This window comes from Galleria mellonella, unplaced genomic scaffold (assembly GCF_026898425.1).
Source record: "Galleria mellonella isolate WM207_F2 unplaced genomic scaffold, CSIRO_AGI_GalMel_v1 utg33, whole genome shotgun sequence".
NCBI lineage: Eukaryota > Metazoa > Arthropoda > Insecta > Lepidoptera > Pyralidae > Galleria > Galleria mellonella.
This window is the reverse complement of record NW_026442079.1, coordinates 11,605,932-11,628,591: the sequence shown is the minus strand read 5'-3', so window position 1 is coordinate 11,628,591 and position 22,660 is coordinate 11,605,932. Positions and strand designations below refer to the sequence as shown.

The window sequence follows — 22,660 nt, the reverse complement described above, 5'->3', positions numbered from 1 at the left end:
GCAATATGACCTGCCCATCTCCACTTCCGATACTTATTATGCTGGAGGACATTGTTTGGTATTTTATATGCTCGCTCTATTTTTTAATAGGTAAAAAGGAGTGGTATTTCCGTTTGCGCTTGCTATACGCTGGTGGGACACCAATGAAAAACGATAGATGAGGATGACAGTACGTCAATTGGCCGATCGTGACGAATTCATAAAGATTAACTACGATGGTTTACAGAGGGAATCACGAGGAGGTGGACTTGGCAGGGTATATTGTTAGCAAAAGGACTGATAGTCCCCATTACCAACAATCTCTTCTCTACCCCTACCATGGTCCTGACGTTTTCAAAAGAGACAAACCTTCTAGATAAGTGGCAAACAAATCTATTGATAGAATCGTTAGTCTTGCATGAGGAAAAGATACTAGAAGTCTTCTTATGGATTCGTTGGTGTTGATGATTCCATAGACTTTATCTATCTTTTGTCACTTATCTAGGGGTGAGGATAAGTAATTCATGACGTTCCTGTTATAATATTTTGTGTACTTTGGACAATATATATATATTTTTATTATATTAATAATGTGGCTTCGATATCATTTTCAGAAACTCTTCGAGTCACGTTCGTGGCTAACGAACCTTACCTGTCACAGTACTCCGACAGAGATTCGGAGGAGTTCAGAAACTTCTCACAGTCCCTTGCCGATGCTGTCAACAGCTTGCTCTCAAACCTAGGGTCGTACAAAGCAAGCCTTGTAAGGATTCAGTGAGTATTTTTCTTCATTTTTTAATTTAGTAATTTGTTTGTCATGGTGTGGGCTTGTGATGCGCAGAGAAGAAGAGAATGTGGAGAAGAGTAGAAAGATATTACATATGGATGCGAATAGTTGCAAGTGTAGAGGAAGACACAGACAGAGATGGGTAGTCTTCGTAAAAGATGAAAAAGAAACTAGAAAGGGAGGGAATAACGAGATGACAGCAAATAAAGATGAATAGAAATGAATTAAATATTACAAAGACTATAATTAGATATAGAATGGACAGGAAGTGACGATTTTTTTAAATCTTATAACGGCCACGAGCTGATAGCTCACTTGATGGAAAGTGGCAACTGTCATCAATAAATTTAAGCTATATAGAGGACATCATAGAATAAGGTGTGATACCTATGAAATCCCTTGAAATTTTAGGATTCCTGTCTAAAAAGATACAAAGGAAATTTTATGATAGAACTATGTCTGTCCATCAGTCACAGCGTTATATCTCAGTTGTTACTACTATCGATTTATAATTTGGGTTAGTTTTAGATATTGTTGGCCCACAAATATTATTTCTCATTGTTCTCTGCTAGGTCACTAATTAATGTAACTAAATAATTGTAACTGTGCTGGAAAATGAAGTTCAGGGTGTTTGTGCCAGTGACTGTAACCCTAAGAGTAGCACAATGGTGTTCTCTGACAGAATAGGCTGTAACTTTGGGTCTATATTGAAGTATCATCTTAAGGGTGATTTATTAAACTACTGCATGCCAGAAGCATCATTTACACAAATAATAAATAAAATTAAGTCTACGAAAATGAACAATATGACCACAATTGTGTTATTTTTTGGTAATAGTATTCAATTAAATAGGCAGGATGTAATTAAAGGAATTGAATATTTATTACAATTAAATGTGTATAAGATTGTATTGTGCGCTTTTCCTTACACAAATAGACATCTTCATAAAAAATTAACAGTAAGGTACATTACCTGAATAACTTATTACATACATTGACATGTCGTCATAGTGACATTTTGACATTTTTTGATACTAATAGTTTTATTAGTGATTTTTATTTGACAAAAGATACAATGTATCTTTCTAAATCATCTAAAAATAAAATAGCCACTTTAGTGGCTTATAATATTGACTACATGAACAGTTTACATGGTAAACTTAAACATAAAAATGCTGACATAACAGATAATTCTATTAATATTTGTGACATAAGTACTATGACTGCAGATTTAAACTGCTCACAAAGACAAAGGGAAAGCAATCAGAATTAATAATTGTTCATCAGAACATACAAAGTTTTCCCGGCAGCGAGTTAATTATACAATTATTTTTAGAAAAGTATAATATTGATATTGTCTGTTTCACAGAACATTGGCTTAAAGAAAGCAATATGATGTTCAATTTAAATAATTATAACGTTGTCAGCTGCTTCAATAGAAAGTCAGTTAACAGAGGCGGGTCTATGATAATTGCAAGAAATAATATTAAAGTAAAGGAACGTGCTGACATTGTTAGACTTTCTATTGAGTGTTGTATAGAATTATCTTGTATAGAACTAGAAAATTATATCCTTATATGTGTGTACAGGCCTCCTAATAGTGATTACAATGTTTTTGAAGGGGTGATGGAGGATATTTTAAAAAAAGTATTTAATAGTATTAAAAAAATTATTGTATGTGGAGATTTTAACGTTGATATTCTTTGTAACACACCCACATGTACAAAAATTATTAGTTTATTTCAGTCATTTGATTTATGTCATGTCTTTCATGAACCCACTCGTGTAACTGCCACGTCTGCTACTTGTCTTGACAATGTTTTTTGTAACTGCGAGTATACAGAAAAATTCATAATAAATAAACTTCCTTCAGATCACTGTGGTCAAGTTGTTAAGTTTAGCAGTCAAATCAATAAAGTCAACAATAATAAAAAATCAAAAAGACAAATAAACGTTTACAATATTAATAAATACAAAAGCGCGATTAAAAATAAATTGGATTTGCTGTTACAATCTAGTAATAATCCTGATTATCTTTACACCAAGCTAATTAATATTTTATCCGGAGAATATGAACAATTTTTCAAGAAAAAAGAAGTTCATGTTAAATCTAAATTCACGGAATGGGCAACAGTAGGAATACTTAAAAGTAGAAATATTTTGTTTGATTTATACGATCAAAAAAAATATCGATTTGATGACAAATTCACCACTTATGTAAAAAATTATTCTAAAATTTTTAAAAAAGTTTGTATTATGGCTAAGTCTAATTATTTTAATAAACAAATTAAGCAGTCTTCTGACAAAATTAAAACCATCTGGAGCATTATAAATAAAGAAACTGGAAGATCTAAAATAGCCTGTAATCAATTTACATTAAATTATGATAATAAATTAATAACAACAACAAAAGATGTAGTTAATATTTTAGAAGATCTTTTTGCTAATATTCCGATTGATATTACATCTTCTCTGGACTCATCTCAATCTCGAGCAAAAAAATTACTAGAGACTAATATCGGTTGTTGTTCTTTAAGATTTAAATTTTCACATGTTAGCCCCTTTCATATCATAAAAATATTCAAACAGCTAAATTTAAAAAATACGGAAGACCTTTGGGGCATGTCTGTAAAAGTAGTTAGTTCTTTCATAGATATTGTTGCTCCATATCTAGCCACTATTTTTAATAAATGTATTGATAATGGCGTTTTTCCACATTTAATGAAATTTAGCAAATTAATCCCACTATTTAAATCAGGAGATAAATTTGAGCCAGGGAACTATAGACCTATATCTATTTTGCCAGTTCTAAGTAAGGTGTTTGAAAAGATAATGTTAAATCAAATGTTACATCACTTCAGGGTTAACGGACTGCTTCACAGTCAGCAATATGGTTTCACCGCCGGCAAGTCTACCACTGACGCAGGTGTTGCGCTAATGACACATATTTTCGAATCTTGGGAGAGGTCACAGGATGCACTCGGAGTTTTTTGTGACCTATCAAAGGCATTTGATTGTGTGGATCATAAAACGCTTTTGTACAAGCTCGAACATTATGGTATAAGAGATAATGATCTAAAATTAATGAGAACTTATTTAGAGGATAGGGTTCAAACTGTAGATATTGACGGTGTAAAATCTAAGGGAGCTAATATTAAGATGGGCGTTCCACAAGGGTCAATCTTAGGCCCCTTTCTCTTTTTAATCTACATAAATGACCTTCCCTTTATGGTAGAGAAAATTGCAGATATAGTGCTGTTTGCGGATGATACTTCGTTAGTGTTTAAAATTGGACGTCAAAGTAATCAATTAGACGATGTAAATTGTGCTATGTCTGCAATATTAAATTGGTTTACATGTAATAACCTATTATTAAATTCCAGCAAAACAAAGTGTATAAAATTTACACTTCCTAATGTAAGACTAATAAATACACAGTTATTGCTTAATGACGAAATAGTAAATTTTGTTAATGATACAGTTTTTTTAGGTATAACAGTGGACTCGAAATTACAATGGGGGCCCCATATTTCAAAATTGGCCAGTAGACTCAGTTCTGCTGCATATGCAATTAGAAGAATTAGGCAATTAACAGACGTGGCGACGGCTAAACTTGTATATTTTAGTTATTTCCATAGCATAATGTCTTATGGCATACTGCTGTGGGGTAAAGCAGCCGATATAAATACTATATTTGTTTTACAAAAGAGAGCCATACGTTCTATTTATGGTATGGGTTCAAGAGAGTCATTACGTCAGTGCTTTAAAGACTCAAATATCCTCACAGTTACTTCACAATACATTTATGAAAATATTATGTATACACGGAAGAACTTAGCGAGTTTTAAAAAACTCAAAGACTGTACAAGTAGAAACTTACGCAATATAAATAAGCTTATTTTACCTAAATGCCGTCTGCACAAAATCAGTAATTCATTCTATGGTAATTGCATAAGATTTTATAATAAACTGCCGGAATCTGCATTAAATCTGACAGAGAGGCAATTCAAATCTTATATTAAACAATTTTTATGTAAGAAAGCCTATTACAGGATAGACGAATTCATAGATGACAACATATCAAGTAAATAATTAGTTTATTAGCATACAACGTTATAATTTTATTTTCTCATTGCTTTCTTGATTTAATTGATTAATTTTAGAAATATGAAAGCGTAGCGGTTTTTTGTATTAATTGCCGCATGCATTCTTATGTAAAATGTGAATACTATAACTATCAGATGGCAATTGTGAGTAGCTTTGACGTGGTCTAGTGTTTTGAGTAGTCATGCTCACTAAAATGTCCAGACTTGTGGCGGCGTGGTGGGCCGGGTCATTGGGCTCCCTAAAATATGGTCGAGCGCAGTGATGGCTGGCTCATCCGTCATACTCGTGAACGGGTGCTGCTTGTAGGGACTGGTCTGCTCTAATCACTATGACTGATTTCCTCTTATTAATTGTTTAACCAGTTGGTTATGTATTCAATTTTTTTTTTCTTTTTGAGTATTTAATTGAATTAGTGCTAATTGGTGGTTTGTATTCACACAATTAAACTTAAAAATGTAAAATAATAATAAAATTATTTAAAAGAGCATCACGCAAGTTTCTTGCTCGTTCTTCTTGTGATGAGACAGCTTTCCGAACGAGCGGTAAATTAAAAAAAATGTAATGACTTTTCAAAAGTGCTTCAATGTAAGTTTATTTGAATAAATGATTTCTATTCTATTCTATTCTATTCTAATGCTGTTTGATCTGAAGATATTGGTTTATTTGAACATATATTTTTTTACCTAGACAGTAAAGACATATGTATTTCTATATTAATGAATATTATTGAATTTCGTAATTTTTGTATTTGCATATACCGAAGAATACTATATGACAGAAACAATTAACAAGAATATTTATATTTTTCTTCTTAGATCTCTAAAAGTGGTACTTAAAATTTCAGTATGATACTACTATTCCAAGTAGGTTGTCATATGAAAGGGTACTAATTGTATATTTCGAAACTGATTTTTGTATATTTTAAAATGAGTAGTTTTCTTTTATTCTCTTTTATTTCCTTTTTTATTTTGTTTATCTCCGAAATTTGCGAAGATAAAATCTAAAATAACCGAAGTTTATAAAGATATATTTGAATATTATAGAAACTCACTCTTGACCGGTTATTTTTTAATTTACGAGTACTTTTATTACAAAAATTATTACATTAAATGGTTCAAAAGACGGACTTAATGCTTCAATCATTTTCTAGACAACCTAACTTTTTCCTACTAGTCATTCGATGGAGACGTCTAAACTGAGCAATGTGTTTCGAATTATCGTAAAATAGTTCTGGACTTGTTAAAGTTGGATTATTGGGTTATTTCATATACTACGATTTATTCTTTTACAGATCCCGCTTGGACGATTTTACGTGTAAAGTGACTTTGGACATCGTGACCACGGGCCACGACGATCCTAAGGGGCTGGACGAGATCACAGAACTATTGCGGAATCATATTAAACAGAATGGCAAGCTTGGATCCGTCATAGTCAGTGACCAGGAGTTCAGCGCTAATATCATCGACCCTGGTGCGTTATTAAATGATTCATTGAGAGCTTATACCGAAACTTACCGAAATGTGGCCATTTATTTATTATTTACTGACTACATTACAAAAAAATGTGTGGTACAAAAGGCGGCCATTATGGCATAATCTTTTTTTAACCGACTTAAAAAAATAGGAGGTTCTCAATTTGTTGTATTTTGTGTTTGTTATTAAGCCTCATAACTCCGTCTGTTATGAACTAATTTGGAAATATGTTTTTTTTTATCTGAAAGTATATACTTATAGATAGGGTTCCGTAGAAATTTTATCAAAGTTGGCTCAGTAGTTTAGTTTTTAAATTAATATAATTGGTTTTGCCAAAATTGAAGTCCGTTTTTATTGTTGAACACAAACCTAATTTTTAGAATGGCGAATAAAGTGACTGCTCACCTGATGGCAAATGGTAATAGTCGCCTATAAGAATGTACCATGTAATAGTACCATCGAGGTTACAAAATGTCCAGGGTATTCATTATGCCTTTATTGTATTTCAATTTCGTATTGGGATACAAAGGGTTGGCTTTTCAAATCATGCAAGCACAGCGACTTCACAGCAGGAACATCTGTGGGACAGAGAAACCAATGCAGCTGATTTTTGCACACAATTTCCCTATGATAAAAATTAAATATTTTTAATATTTTTAAGTAAATCAATTAGTAGATTGCTTTACTTAAAAAGTGCTTTGTTACCTAAATAAAATATTAATCATGCAACAACATTTTTATAAAGCTGTCACTGATAATAATTTGAATTTTGATAGCAAAAATCTAAAGCGAATTATGAATTGGATGCCAAATTTTTGAACCATATTATGGTACACGTTTTTGTTCACTATCAAAGCACTTTTTGAATATTCAATCAGAAATATCGATTGAAATTATCCAATTGTGTTTGGAAATTGATAGATACTTGTCTTGTTGTCACATTTCAGTAAGATAAAGTATAAACGAACAACTTTAAAACAAAGAACTGGTTTTAAAAATATGTTTTAATACATGACAATGGAATGGTTACCCCACCCGCGCTAACGGTATACACTGACGAGGCACCAGTGAGGGATGATAGATGATGATAAACCAAGTCAATTTATCATGACGATTTCAACAATAACGATGGTTTCCAGGGGAAACAGCGTGGTGTTCGACCTTATAGGATGTATTGCTAGCAATGGGATTGCCAATCGCCATTTCTAGCAATAGTTCCTCCCTTCTAAAATATGTTTAGGTGCTGGATAAAAATAAATATTTGTTACCCATATTGTATTTGAAAGTTATATCACGGCTGTTTACATATTTATTCGTACACATTTTATGAACGAGATATTTGGGTTTAAGATACCACTTTATTAATATTTGTGTTTGTATGTGTATGTTTGTATATTTTTTTCAAGTTAGAGATGCAATTGTTTAGGCTTAGTTCTTGCTATTTTATGGTACTTTTGTATTTGCCTAAATGTTTCTATAAAATGTTTGTTTTAATAATTAAACATTTTGTCCCACAAAAAAAAGATAGTCTTCAATTCTGACAAAACTAATTAGCTTGATTTAAAAATTAAACTGTTAAACCAATTTTATAAAATTTCTTTGGAACCAATCTTCAAAAAAAAAAAAAGAATCTTCTAAATCGGTTTAGCACTGACGCAGTTATGAGGTAACAAACAAAAAAAATACATACGAAATGAGAACCTCCTTGTTTTTGAAGTTAGTTGAAAATAAATATTCTATATGTCTGTCTATTAGTTGTCTAGCATCCGTAGTACAAGCACTGTTTAGTTTGGTCTTGATGGCACTGTAAAAATGCCAGTGGTATTTATTTATTTCTTTGTGTGCTTCCGACTAATGCATTTAATGTATTTTTCTCAAACATGCTTGGAAATGTGAGCTTTATTTTGACAATCTCCTTAGAGATAAATCAAAATTGCCATACTGACCAGATACATGCGGACAGCGGCCGGCAAAAGTTGTATAAAAATCCATATCTGTCGTGTTTTGCGGCCAGATAAATTACTATGTAAACTCATATCTGTCCTGTAATTTAAAAATGGAATGACCTTTTACTTCGAAACATGGCTACCAAGGAGGTAACTAGTAAAAGGTTTTATTTAAATTTCGAACTGGCTTGCAAATAGTAAGCTGTTTATTGAAAAAAAAAAACAAAGGAACATTATGGCGCGTGAAAAATTATTATTGTTCGTTGTTCGTCATTGAACTTAAAAAGTGAAATAGTGTTTTTGATTTCCGCGCATTGTTTGAGAAAAGTACTATACAAGCCTTGGCCACAACTAGGTATTGATGGTCTCACGTATGTGTGCCTCGTCTATGCCTCGACCCACATTTGTACGTTCGTCCATCAATGCCTCAGTTGCTGGCCGCTGCAGTAATGTACTATTGTAGTAGTAAAAGTAATGTATGTTTGTAATTCGAAGACCCCATGATGAAATCAAAACTATAATATAAAAAAAATTCTAAATCTTTTTATTTAGATAATTTACAAATAATAATCAACAACTTCGTGCTTTGGAAGCCACATATCGTAGTTAGCCTGTAATTCTTTATATAAAAGGCCTAGTAATTATTGACACAAGAGGACGCATCCTTTACACAAGTTGCAGTAGATATATCAATTGGCTAGCGACAATAATGTTGATAAAAGCATTGAAATGTTAAGATTTTACACAAAGATAAAATAATGGTATTAAAATATAAAGTTCATAAAATGTGCACGATTTAGTTACTGGCTACTTAATTGAGATTTTTTTTAATACATGACCATGGTGTCCTTCACTGGTGCTCTGTATATCAATTAAGAAGGCGGGGTGTAACAGGTGAGAACGAAAGCAAGTCAGTTGGCTCTTGATGTCAAATTCATTAAGAATTAACCACGATAGTTTCCAAGAAGGCCACGTGGAGGTCCATCTGGCTCTATATTACTAGCAATGTGGACAATAGTCCCCATTACTAATAACACATTACATAATCCAGATAAGGCTTAATGATAAGTACTGCCATTTTGTATATTAATTTCAAAACAGTGTCAACACTGTCGCGTCTCAATTTGTTGGAGGGCAGTAGAGTAACAACTCCAATCATATGACTCTAATTAGTGACTGACCTAATTTAAACCAACTAGTTAATAAACGGTCATCTTTAACTCCAATTATGATATAAAATAAATTTTTGTGTGAATACTACTATTAAAAGCTTGCACAATCTGTTTGTATGTATCACACTCGTATATGTGTGTTTATATAAAACAAAGTAATGTTAACTGTTAGTTCAAAATGTTTAGTTTAAATATGAATCAAGTAACTGCTATTCTAAATACTTAATACTGGTAGTGAAGACTGTAATTTGTTAAATTCCAATTAGTGTTACGTTATTAATAAGCATCGATGTACAAAAGTTCTTACTCTATAAGCATATTGTTATACAAAATTTGCCCTTAAAACCTAACATTTTGCTTTGTAAAAAATCATCGTTAGAATAAAATACAGCTTCAATACAAAAGTAAACTCTATCGACTTCAAAAATAATTTTCAAAATCGATTTAAAGTGGTAGAAAGGTAAGACGTAACATATATACAAAAATGTAGACAACTTAGCAACCATCTTTTTGAATAATTAAAAATGAGCCAAGTCTGTATAATTTCTTTAAGTAATCCTTTAAACAATTATCCGCCATCTTGTAGTTGCGGCCATTTTGAAAATTTATTTATTTATCGTTATTTATTTTTTAAGTTATTTTAGAGTTGACAAAATATATGTCAAAAATATTTATTAAGGACTTAATCTGTATGTATTTCTGAGAATAAGTAAGTTAATAAAATTTGCAATAGTTCAGTTATTTGATAATGAACGACTCAGAGAAGAGCGCAAATTTAAATTTTTTTTGTACATCGATGCTGTAGTCAGTTTAAATTGTACTAGTAATCAAAAAATACTCGTAAATAAATTTTGTTAATATTGTCAGAAACCATTTATTGCATGTATTGAATAAAAAAATAAGTTTTTACGTTAACTACAATTGTAGTATCAGAAGACTGTGTTACGATAGCTTCAATTATCCGATCCATTACATTTTCCTGGTCAATCGATTGGAATTATATTGTTTATTTCCGCTAACATGTCTGCATAAAAATAATAAATGTAGGCAGTCGCACGCACAAACTTTTTAAAAAAACAACAGCTGAGTTTTTTGTCAGTTCTTCTTGACTGAAATTGCGTTTCGAACGGGCGGTAATGAAAGAACGAATATTTAAAAATGCTTAATTTTAAGTTTACTTGAATAGAAATATTTTCTTTCTTCTGTGATACTAATGGTAGCGGAATTAAACAAAATCTTCCCTTATCGACTTAGTGATATGGATTATAGGTATATTATTATATATTTTTATTTATATTTTCATTATGGTTTATTGAAAAAGACTGTAAAATAAGAAAATATTTGCAGACACACCACTGGACACGTGCACCGACGATGAGATAGTGTGCGATGTTAACCGTTGTGTCGATAGATTTAAGATGTGTGACGGCGAAAGGGACTGCCTTGACGGAACTGACGAAAATCGATGCACATATGGTATTTTTTTTTATTATTTATTATTTTTTTATCACCCATTACGAATGAATCCGCCATTTTAATTTTTAAAACAACAACTGTTTAACAGATCAAAGAGGTGAATTATACTGTCAAATATCTGATCCTGTAATTCAAAGTAGGAATCAAAAGTTGTTTTATTAATATTTTTAGACTGTATGTTCAAAATATATTAAAATCATTCATTATTAGCTTTCGCCCGCGACTTTGTCCTCGTGACCGTGATATGTTTAATGATCGGGATGAAGACAACCTATCTCCTTCTATATAGTATATGGGTTGTACTATCTATATATCAAATTTGATAGTGATTTCTTAAACCGTTAATGTGCCAAGAATTAACAAAGAAACAAGCAAACATATTGTGCTGTAAATAATGCAAGTAAATTATCTATCTATCTATCTATTGTTAATATTTATAATCTGTATCATTCTTTGAAAGGAACAATAAAGAGTTTTTATGCGTTCATTCTATTCAAACTCACTTTCGCTTTCGTAATGTTAGTTAGGATTATTAATTAAAAGTGTAAATAAATTCTAATACTGACTGAATGATTCAGACTTGATTTTTGATGGTATAAATCAGGTTTAACAGTTTAATGCACAGCAGAAATCTATAAGTACACTTGATTTTTGCACAGAGTTTCCTAGAGTTTGGAATACAAATAAAATGTTCAAGTCTAAATGTTCAGTTTGCTTCTATTTATTTTGTAGAGTCTAAATGAAATCGAATTTCTAAAAGGATTCTAATTTTTTAAATTGAAAAAATTACTATTGGATACGGACATTTTTCCAAAAAGAAGATCAAAGACAATCCTCCCTCCCCCCTAACTCCAAGCAGTTGTAAACCGATTTTTAAAATTATTTTTTATTTATCTCATAGAAAAGGTTCAGTAATTTAGTTCTTAAATTAAAATAATAGATTTTTCCACAATGGAAGTAAATTTTTTTATGAAACACAATTCTGGTAAATTATATATACATTTGTTAGTATCTCATATCATTGGGATATTCATTTGAGCATCTATAAGTAATTGTAAATTAGATTTGAAAAAATAATAATAATAATAATAAACTCTTTATTGCGTACAGTAGAGATGTATACAAGGAGTATTTATACAGAATGTGCATATACGAAAGGCGGCCTTATCGCTAACAGCAATCTCTTACAGACAACCTGAAATATAAAATTATTGCCTTCGAAACTCTGTGCAAAAATGGAGTAAACATATTCGACAATATTTTATGAGTATATTGATCGCATTTGTTCGTTGTGGGTGTTTAATTTGTTTAATTTATTTCTTTCATTTAATTTTCCTTAATTTTTATTAATGACAATATAATTTTTTATATTTACGTTGCTAGTAGCAATTGTGTTTGGTCGTCATTTTGTCTTGTATACGTTCATGATCTAATTAAATATGACCTCTCTTTTTATTAAATTCGTTATATTGTATATTATATCTTCAAGAAAAATTTCTTACGGTGTAGACAGAGGTAACCGAAAGCCAAAAGCAGCTATACATGTTTTGCTTATTGCTGGCATAACTTAAGTATGGCTTTTCAACAACCTTCTATTATATACAAATTGCTTAAAAACTGTACTGTGTCGGGTACAGTCTTTAGCTATGGTCTTAATTAATTATGAAATAGTATAGATGTAGTAAAACAATTTTACTATCTATGTAAATATAAATATACTTCATATGTTTTATATTTGTGCCATGTGATCTTAACACAGAATTGGCCATCTCTTTCTTTCTTGTGTGTGTAGTAAGAGGTGACTAAGGAAACTTAATGGTCATGGTATAAACAGCAGCGTCCCTCTTACAAGATCACCATAGCCAAGCGTGGTAATTACTGGCAAAACTTCCCTTATGGGGGAGACCTATGTACAGCACTGGACAGTTAATGATAGATATGATGAAAGGATATGATCAAAAAAAAATATCATGCTCTGATTAATTTACAAATAAACAGAGGAATTGGGAAAAGAGATATAGCTGCATCTAAATTGTCTCTACAATATTTAAAACTTCTTGACCGGTTAGCCACAATTATGAACATAAATGGAGAGTATTTATTTTGTTACAATTTGCGGATAAATCTTTGCTGGATGCTAGTAAAAAAAAATTAAATTAAATTCATCCTTGAAAAATAATTTCTCATCCATCCCTTGTCGTGTCATTCTTTAATCATATCAAAATTTATATCCAACTACTTCGTATGATACTATAATGTATGTCTCGTACATAGTTGAAGGAATTTGTCAGAGGCAGGTATCCTGTATTTATTTCAATATAAGGAAATCCTCAGACTCATATATCTGAAGAAGCCTTAAGTGTTCACTGCTGAACATAAGCCTCCCTCTTGGGGGGGGTCTTGCCAATAGTTGCCACGCTTGGCAGGTTGATTGACAACCGCAGTTAGGCCTTGCAGATGTTTGAACAGGGATGCTGTAGCCCATCCCTCGCCTTCCCTTAGTCGCCTATTGCGACACCTACAGGAGAGGAAGGAGTACTTGTACTTAATTATTACTGAAACATTAGATAAAATGATGTCCAACAATTTGCTACTAATAGCTAGTTCAGAACTATTGTTTATTTTCTTTTTCTTTTTTATTTTATGTTTTTATTTTTTTTTCTCAACAATAGCACAATTGACGACGCCAAGCCCCCTCCCGCCGGCCGCGCCCTGTGAAAATCCCATAACGTGTTCTAACTCGAACGTGACGATATGTCCTGAACAGTTGTGTGATGGCAAATCAGACTGCCCGGACAATGACGACGAATACGGCTGTACAACGACATTAGAACCTGTCACAGGTAAGAGTTATATATTATGACTTGTCTACAGCGTGCCCGTCGGACGAGTTGCGCTGTGACGTCACCAGGTGCATCATGGCGTCACAGCGCTGTGACGGCTACAAGGACTGTTATGATGGCAGCGACGAGAGAAGTTGCCAACGCAGTAAGTACGAATGTTAGATGTGTAAACGTAAACTATAAATGGGAATTTATGTTTTCTACAGGTTTTATTTATAATTTTTTATACATACAAAAATTGTATTGTTGTATCCTCGATAACGTCTTAATACCGCGAAACATGACAGATTATAGTTTATAAAGATGGATTCCAAATCCTACCAAATGCCAATAATAATCTTTACTTTTCTATTTATGTGTTTTATAAATTCATTATGATTTGCGATAAGGAGTTTGAATGTTGTGGATGTTCGAATGTAATAAATACTTCATTTATTTTAAACATAGAATGCATGGAGATACGACTCTAGGCAGTGCCATATGGTACTTTTTTTTTAAAAAAAGATGACTGTCTATGTTACTGCTCTATTTGACCATAGATTAATATTAATAGCCTTTTAATGCAGCGTTCTATATTTGATATTTTATATATATTTTTTAGGAAAACATGGCTTGAAATATTACTAAAAAAAACTAAGCTTTCCATTATCCAGTTGTCAAGTTGAAATTAATATGAGAGGCGTGTATCTTTAGAAAAAATCGAGTTATTACTGATAAAATAGGATTTTTTTGTATGAATTCTACGATGTAGTGTTATTCTGTATACAAGGAAAAATAGGAAAAGTGGGATAGAAGAGCAATATACTGAATACGTTGTCATTTGATTTGTGTTTTTATTTAGTTAGTATTCTATTAAGTTTTCATTATCTAACCATTAATTAATATACCTACTTATTTATTTTGATAACCTTAAATATTATCAATTTGTTTGTTTTCGTTTAAAAACTTTTTTTTTTCTTGCTAGTTTAATAATAAGTGATTAGTTTTCTTATGTCTTTGTAATTAGATTCAAAGTCGAAATCTATCGTTTGATGATTACATTGCTATATTTATAGAGATCACCTATGCTTTTATCATCAAGATGTCTTATGTCATTGCTGCGATGACGTAATTGATTTTATGAATGACTGGTGACCATGAGTAAGATGTGATATACAAAGTTTATAATATATGTATTTTTAAAATTCAATATTTTTTAATTAAAAAATCTAAATTTGTAGTATACACTTTTTAATACCAACTATTGAATGTTTGTTTTTGGCGCGCAATGGATTTATTATAACAGTCCGAAGCCTACGCGGATTTTTTTTCTTTTTGGTACTGGCAGCTCTTCTAATTTCAAACCATCAGATAAGTTGAAACATATAGCAATCATATGTGGTAAAATAATGTCAAATAGGTTCTTTTTGCCTCTCGCTTTAGTTGGTCAATAGTAGAATTTCATACAATATTAATATACGTAACCAGACGACCTCTGGCCGTTTTATTTGGGAAAAGTTCTCACTTTACGAACAAATGTGGTGCTACTCAGAAAAAGTATTTCCCATGTACAAATGCTCGCATGTAATATTGTAAATATAAAACGTCCATAAGAATCCATGGCGATTCTCATACAATCCGCCATAACTAAACAAGCTCGCTGTGTATGATCACTTGTACAGCGGAATGTGAAGTGCAACGCGTAGGCGGACGGACAAATCTCAAGTGCTCTGTTTTAATAATATTAGTTAATACCATTCCCGTGTTACCACTTGATAATGTCTATTGATAACGAATGATCGATGCTACAAACTTCCTAATTAAACATAATGATTGAGATGAAATAATCGTTAAATGTTGATGCGTGCGATGACAGTGACGTTTAGTCAGGTCATTGTACTATGTCTCGCAGGGCTGTGGATAAGTATTATATGTATATGGCAACGAAGATTCGATAAGGATTTTACTTACGTACTTTGTATATATTTCTGAAGTGTAATTGAGAATGTTTTTTTTTTATACAATTTAGAATGGTAAACATGTTGACGACTCACCTTTTGGAAAATGGTAGCCGTCGCCTATAGACATGAGCAATACCATGGACATAACAGACACAGTATACTGTTTCGCCCATAATACCCCCCATGCGTTGCCATTCCTGAGAACATAGGTGTTATTCCTCTGTACCCTGTAAATTCACACCATATGCCACCCTTCAAACCGAAACACAGCCATGCAGACACAATTGCTTTACGGTTGAAACACGAATGGGACAGAGGTATCTAAGCAATCGACTTTTGTACAAAGTCTCCCTCTGTAAAAATAGAATGTATTATATACTAGCTTTTACTTGCAACTTCGTCTATGTGACCAGGATATGTTCACTGACTTGGATAACAAGTAGCCTATATCTATGTAGTGGATATCTTAAGAGGCGACTAAGGAAGGACGAGGGATAGCAGCAGCGTCCCTCTTAAAACATCTCTAAAAGCCTAACTGCGGTTGCCAAGCATGGCAACTACTAGCAAAATCTGCGCAATCACAAGTCTGCGCGTTCACCGCAAAAAACACACCGTTTGTCGTATCTCCTCACTTTCAGGGCACTTCCCTCGATAATAAGTCGAGTCTGGGGATTCTTGGCGTCGATATATCTAGCGACGTCCAGTTTTGCGGTCATCTGGAGGAAAAAGCTAAGATAGCTTCCAAAAAGTTGGGGGTGCTCAATAGGGTGAGACGGTATTTCACGCCAGAAAACTGCCTGAAACTATATAAAGCTCAAGTGAGGCCACACATGGAATACTGTTCTCACCTGTGGACAGGAGCGCCACAGTACCAACTCCTTCCGTTAGACCGCATTCAAAGTCGGGCAGCTCGAATTGTTGACGATTGGCGTCTTACTGTCCGGCTCGACCCACTGAAACTGCGTAGAGATGTTGCATCTCTGTGCATCTTCTACCGAATTTATCATGGGGAGTGCTCTGTAGAATTGTTCGGATTGATACCTGCTGCTGATTTTCACCATCGTACAACCCGCCATAAACTAAAATTTCATCCCAACCACTCTTTGGAATCAACTTCCAGCAGCAGTAATATAGACTGAAATAATAATAATAATAAATACCCTTTTCCAATCCATATGGTATGATGGGGACAGATATTGTTAGTAATGAGATCCAACAGACCCATTATTAACAATATACCTTAATAGGTCGACCTCCACGCGGTTCCCCCTGGCATCTCGATGAGCTAACTGATTTGCTTCATCCCCACCTATCATTCCTCACTGGTGCCCCACCAATGTATACCGACAGCGCATTCGAAGTTACTATTTGATAATCATCCATAAATCGCAGGCGGGGTTACCATACTCATCAAAAAAAAGCCCATTGCCACAAATAACTATGAGTAATAGGAACATATTAATATAATGAATATTTAATTAAGTATATCATCGATAAACGAATCGAATAAGCGCCATTTCTTATCTATCTCCAGTCGTTGTATGCACTTGTATTAATGAATGACTTATCTCAAGTGGTACCATGTGGATCGATGCACAATGCTCCTTGTTAGTTAATGCACTTAGTTTTTAACTGTGGATTTAATATATATGTTTATATATATATATTTGTATCATCATATTAGCCCTTAACTATTCACTGCCTCGCCCTTAGGGGTTTTGGCCAGTAATTGCCATACTTGGCAAGCGAATTAGCAACCATAGTTAAGCTTTAAAGATGTTTTAAAAGGGACGCTAGTGCTTATCCCTCACCCTCCTTTAGTCGCCTTTTACGACTCCCATGGGAAAGGAAGAGTTGGCCTATTCTGTGCCGAGGTCACATGGCCGATAGTTTTTGTATACTTTTGCTTTATTCGAATAAATTAATTTGGCATATTATGGTGTATTTAATATGAAATTTCGTTCTAATTCGATAAATTGAATGACAAACATGCAAACATAATAAACGAATTTTGGTTGTAATATTTTATGTATTTGTTGTTAAGCGTGTTGAGTCTCCCATTGGTACATCTCGCTGGAGCTGTACATATATAGCAATAGCTGAGGCGGCTCCTATTACCAGCAACATTAATTGATTTTTTTTCTTTTTGTTGTTTTAATTTTTTTTTTCTTAATACTGGTAATAAAGGTTACCTATCTATCTTTCTATCTATCTATCGAATAAACAAACTTTCTTATTTATAATATTAGTAGTGTTCGTTAGGGATAGGTAATATCTGTACTGCACCGATATCTACGAGTATATATATATTTTTTTTGAGGGTGAAAATGGAATGGTAACTCCGTCTGCACTAACGGGATACACTGGCGGAGCCCCAGTGAAGGGTGATAGATGAGAATGAAAACAGGCCAGTTAGCCCATCATGATAAATTCATCAGGAATTAACCATGATAGTTTCCAGGGGGAACCATGTGGAGGTCGACCTGGTTGGGTATATTGCTGGCAATGGGATTTTTAGTCTCCATTACTAACAATCCCTTTCCCCCCTACGAGTATATATTAGGTTACTTTATACACTGATGGCGGGAAAAACGTCGTCACCGATTTCGATATCGCCCACACCGGCCGCATATTTTTTTTAATGGGTTATAATGGAATGGGGTTACCATTCCATTAAAAATTTGTCAAAAAAATTTAAAAAATATGTTTTGGGGAAGGTCACCCTTATCATTGAGGGGTATGAAAAATAGATGTTGGCCGATTCTCACACCTACCCAATATGCACAAGAAATTTCATAAAAATCGGTAAAGCCGTTTCGGAGGAGTTTACCAAACACCGTGACATGAGAATTTTATATATTATAAGAATATAATATTGTAAGATAAGTCTTTAGTCATTGAACGGAATAGAAACGTTTGCATCTCGCGATCGCGATTAACAATTGTACAATTGTGTGATCCCATCCTTTATTACACAAACAGTCGTTATTTAATTATGATGAGTTCCGCAGCCGACTTGAATTCAAACGTTCTTGAATCAGTGAGCAATTGTTTCTCAGTATCATACTCGTGTTAATATTAATAATGTTTTTCGAATTAAAATAATTTTGGAGAATTAAAATTCACGATGTTCGTTGTATTTGTGAGCTTTATGAACTGTGTTTTTGAATATTTTCTTTTATGAATTCATCACTATGGGCCAACTGATCTACTTTTATTCTCACCATTTTATCATCTTTCACTGGCGGGTAGTGTATACCGATAGCGCAGACGAGGTTACCATACCATTATCACCTATTAAAAAAAAATACCTGAAGGTAAATACTCTTAAAATAAAAATTGGTAAAAAATAAATTATAAGAACAAAAAAAAAAAAATAGTCAAATCGGTGTAACCGTTCTGAAGTATGCGCTTACGTGCATTCTGCAATTGATTTTATGCAGACAGATTAAAGTATAACATGGAACTAGGTCGCGATGTGTGATCATTCTAGACTGTCATACGCGTTTATTAGGTTTAATAAAGCATTATTCTATTATTATTATTATTAATTATCAGTCATCTACTATTCACTGCTAAATATAGGTCTCTCCCAAAAAGAGGGTTTTATCAGTAATTGGCACGGTTGGTAGGCGTGTTGTCAACCGCAGTTAGGCTTTGGTGATATAAAATATTATATATATATATATATATATAAATATATATATATATATATATATATATATATATATATATAATATTTCCAATACCCACGGGCTATATTTAAGTCAAATACAATATAATAATATACTATATATAAATACTACTGGTAAGCGAGCTTCTCTTTGTCTGCCTATATTCAACAGTGGTCAGTTGGGGGGAAAGGGATTGTTAACAATAGAGTTTGACAGCCCCATTGCTAGCAATATGCCTTATTAGGTCGCCCTCCACGTGGCTCCCCTTGGAAACCATAGTGAACAATTCTTGTTGAATTCGTCATGATGGGCTAACTGACCTACTTCATCGTCACCTATCGTTATTCACTGGTGCCTCGCTGGTGTATACCGATGGCGCGGGTGGGGCATTCCATTGTCATCCATTAAAAAAAAAAACAGTAGTCGGTTGACCACTGTTGAACAGTTGAACATAGAACAGAACAGTGTTGAACATAGGCGTTCAACAGTGGTCAACTGATTGTCAACCACTGTTGAACGCCTATCAATAATAATTCAATCAACTATTAGACGTTGTTCAAGTCACTGTTGAACAACGTCTTATAGTTGATTGAATTATTAGACGTCAAACATAACAATTATGAAACATTTTATTATAATGCCAGCAGTGTTGTACATCTTCTTTAATGAGTACAAATTGCTCAGCACCATGAATATGACATAACGCATTCCTGGGAATTAATTTTAATTGTCTACTTGAGGGACCCTGATTTATCTAATATAGGATGGTCACCACACAATTGTTTCGTATTCATGTTGCTTGGTGGTACAGACATAAATTTGAGTTGTTACGTAGATGACGCAAGTCTCTTTAAGAAATCCAATCGTTCTATATTCTTCTACTTATCCCATACATATAGATATTGTCCTAGTCGAATCTTTACAATAATTTAAAATGTGAGAGTTAGCAGTTAATTGTTTGTTATTTTTTCAGTTCAATTGTCTTGAAATTTTTTTTAATGAGTGATAATGGAATGGTTACGCGCCTGCGCTATTGGTATACACTGACGGGGCACCAGTGAGGGATGATAGGTGACAATGAAAGTAGGTAAGTTAGCCCATCGTGACGAATTCAACTATAAATTAGTCACGATGATTTCCAGGGGGAACCGCGTGGAGGTCGACCTGATAGAAACGTTTTTGTTTTTTAATGGTTGACAATGGAATGGTAGACCCGCCCGCGCCAATGGTATACTGGCGAATCACCAGTGAGGGATGACGGGTGTGAATGAAAAGGCGGGTCAGTTAACCCATCGTGATGTATACACCTGGGATTCAGCACGATGGTTTCCAGGGGGGACCACGTGGATGTCGATCTGACAGGGTACATTGCTAGCAATGGCACTGGTAGTCCGTATTAAAGGGATTGTTAATAATGGAGACTAAAAATCCCATTGCTAGCAATATACCCAACCAGGTCGACCTCCTCGTGGTTCTTCCTGGAATCTATCATGGTTAATTTCTGATTAATTCATCATGATGGGCTAACTGGCCTGTTTTCATTCTCATCGATCACCCTTCACTGGTGCTCTGCCAGCGTATCCTGTTAGCGCAGGCGGAGTTACCATTCCATTTTAACCCATAAAAAAAGTACGTATTACTAACAATCCCTTCCCCCTAGTGAGACACGTTAAATGTTCCAACTAAACGCTCTTTTAGCGATACTTTTATGTACTTTCAGTTACTAAAGTTGTAATTATACAAAAGGGGCTAATGTGCTTTTATAATTATGGTTCAGTGTGACCACACCTATACGGTTGCGCTTTGGTCTATATTGCATTTTTTTACTGCTGTTATGATTTTGTTCTGGTTCTTGACTTTTTTTTTATTATTTTTACAAGATCAAAGAAATGATGTTCTAAATTCGTAAAATGTGATTTTAAAGTTTTTTTTTTTATATTTTTAGATTTATATTCATAATATGCACTGTAGTTCTTTTCTAGTTCTGAAGCAATTTTAAACAGTGAAGTTTATTTAAAGTAGTAAGCCAGTTTTCTAATAATTATATCGCTGTAGAAACAGTCATAGTTATTTGTCGAACAGAATAAGTATTTTTATATGTATTAATGTAATTAAGATATGTTCATGACTATAATCCCTAATGGGGTAGACAGATAGATGCAATAGTCAACTGTTACAGTCAAAGAAACGCCTTTTAAAATGATGTAAATATAAAATAACAGGTATTGCTAAATTATATGTTCTAGGCGCGTGAGTTCATGTTTTTTTTGTTAATCTATGTTTATTATGGCACAACTAGCTTATACCCGCGGTTTGGTCCGCATATTTTGTTTACTGACAGAAAAGTATCCCATGTCCTTCATTCTATGTAGTACGTATTTACTTTTCATAGTGATTGGTTAAGCTGTTAAGGTATTAAAACAAAAAAAGACATACTCTCCCATTTATAGTATTAATACAGCATTTATAGTAGTTAAATGTTGTATCAAAAAAAGACCAGCTATTATGTAACCAACATTATAAACGTTGTGATTAATAAAAAATACTCGTCTAAATCGGTTCTGTACTGATAAAATTATTAGAGTAACATCCATACACATACACAAATAAAAAACAGCTAATAAAATTATGCGGCATATGTCATTTCGGCAGTCAATAATTTAATGACAACTCATCTAAATCGTTAAACTTACATGTTGCATCGAAGTTACAGACGTACATACATACATAAACAGTTTATCTTCATTTCTTACGACTATCGATTGCTCTTTAGTTTCTGGTTAGCGGATCAATTAAAATTATTGCCACTTAAAAACTATAAAATAATATCACAGTCTAGCGAATCCAACAGTAGTCCAACGGACATGTTAATACAAACAGGATGTGCCAAAGGCGTTGTACCATTGGTTTCCTTACACTGTGTCATTCTTGACACCAACTCGAGAAAGTGATAATATTAAAAGTTGAAAGTGCAGCAAAGCGTCATAAATCGACAAATTAATGTATCCATTTTAAATTTATTTCGTAACGTAAAATGACGTTTAAACTAAAGAAATGATGTAGAGAAAATAACCGAGGTTTCTTTTGTTTCAAAATTAAATTTAGGTAAATATTGATAAAAGTAGTACCATAAAATTTTACATTAAACATAATTTTCATAAAAGACAAGTCAACCCCTGGGTGCATCGTTTAGGGAAACATTAGGGACGCTCACAACAATATAAATATCGATATCGATAAATTACTTCTCACAATGAAAGTGTC

At 33.1% G+C, this 22,660-nt stretch overlaps 1 protein-coding gene across 11 annotated transcripts in view; it reads left to right on the top strand.

Annotated features, from left to right (window-relative positions):
* The window catches only part of LOC113516875 (basement membrane-specific heparan sulfate proteoglycan core protein), a 279,082-nt gene that overhangs the window by 88,142 nt on the left and 168,280 nt on the right, over positions 1–22,660 (top strand). For all 11 annotated transcript variants that reach the window (XM_031911661.2, XM_052896558.1, XM_052896552.1 and 8 more), the window contains exons 5-8: positions 594–753; positions 6,165–6,343; positions 10,811–10,939; positions 13,612–13,782. In XM_031911661.2, the coding sequence (XP_031767521.2) occupies positions 594–753; positions 6,165–6,343; positions 10,811–10,939; positions 13,612–13,782 (639 nt within the window). The remainder of the gene's footprint in view (positions 1–593; positions 754–6,164; positions 6,344–10,810; positions 10,940–13,611; positions 13,783–22,660) is intronic.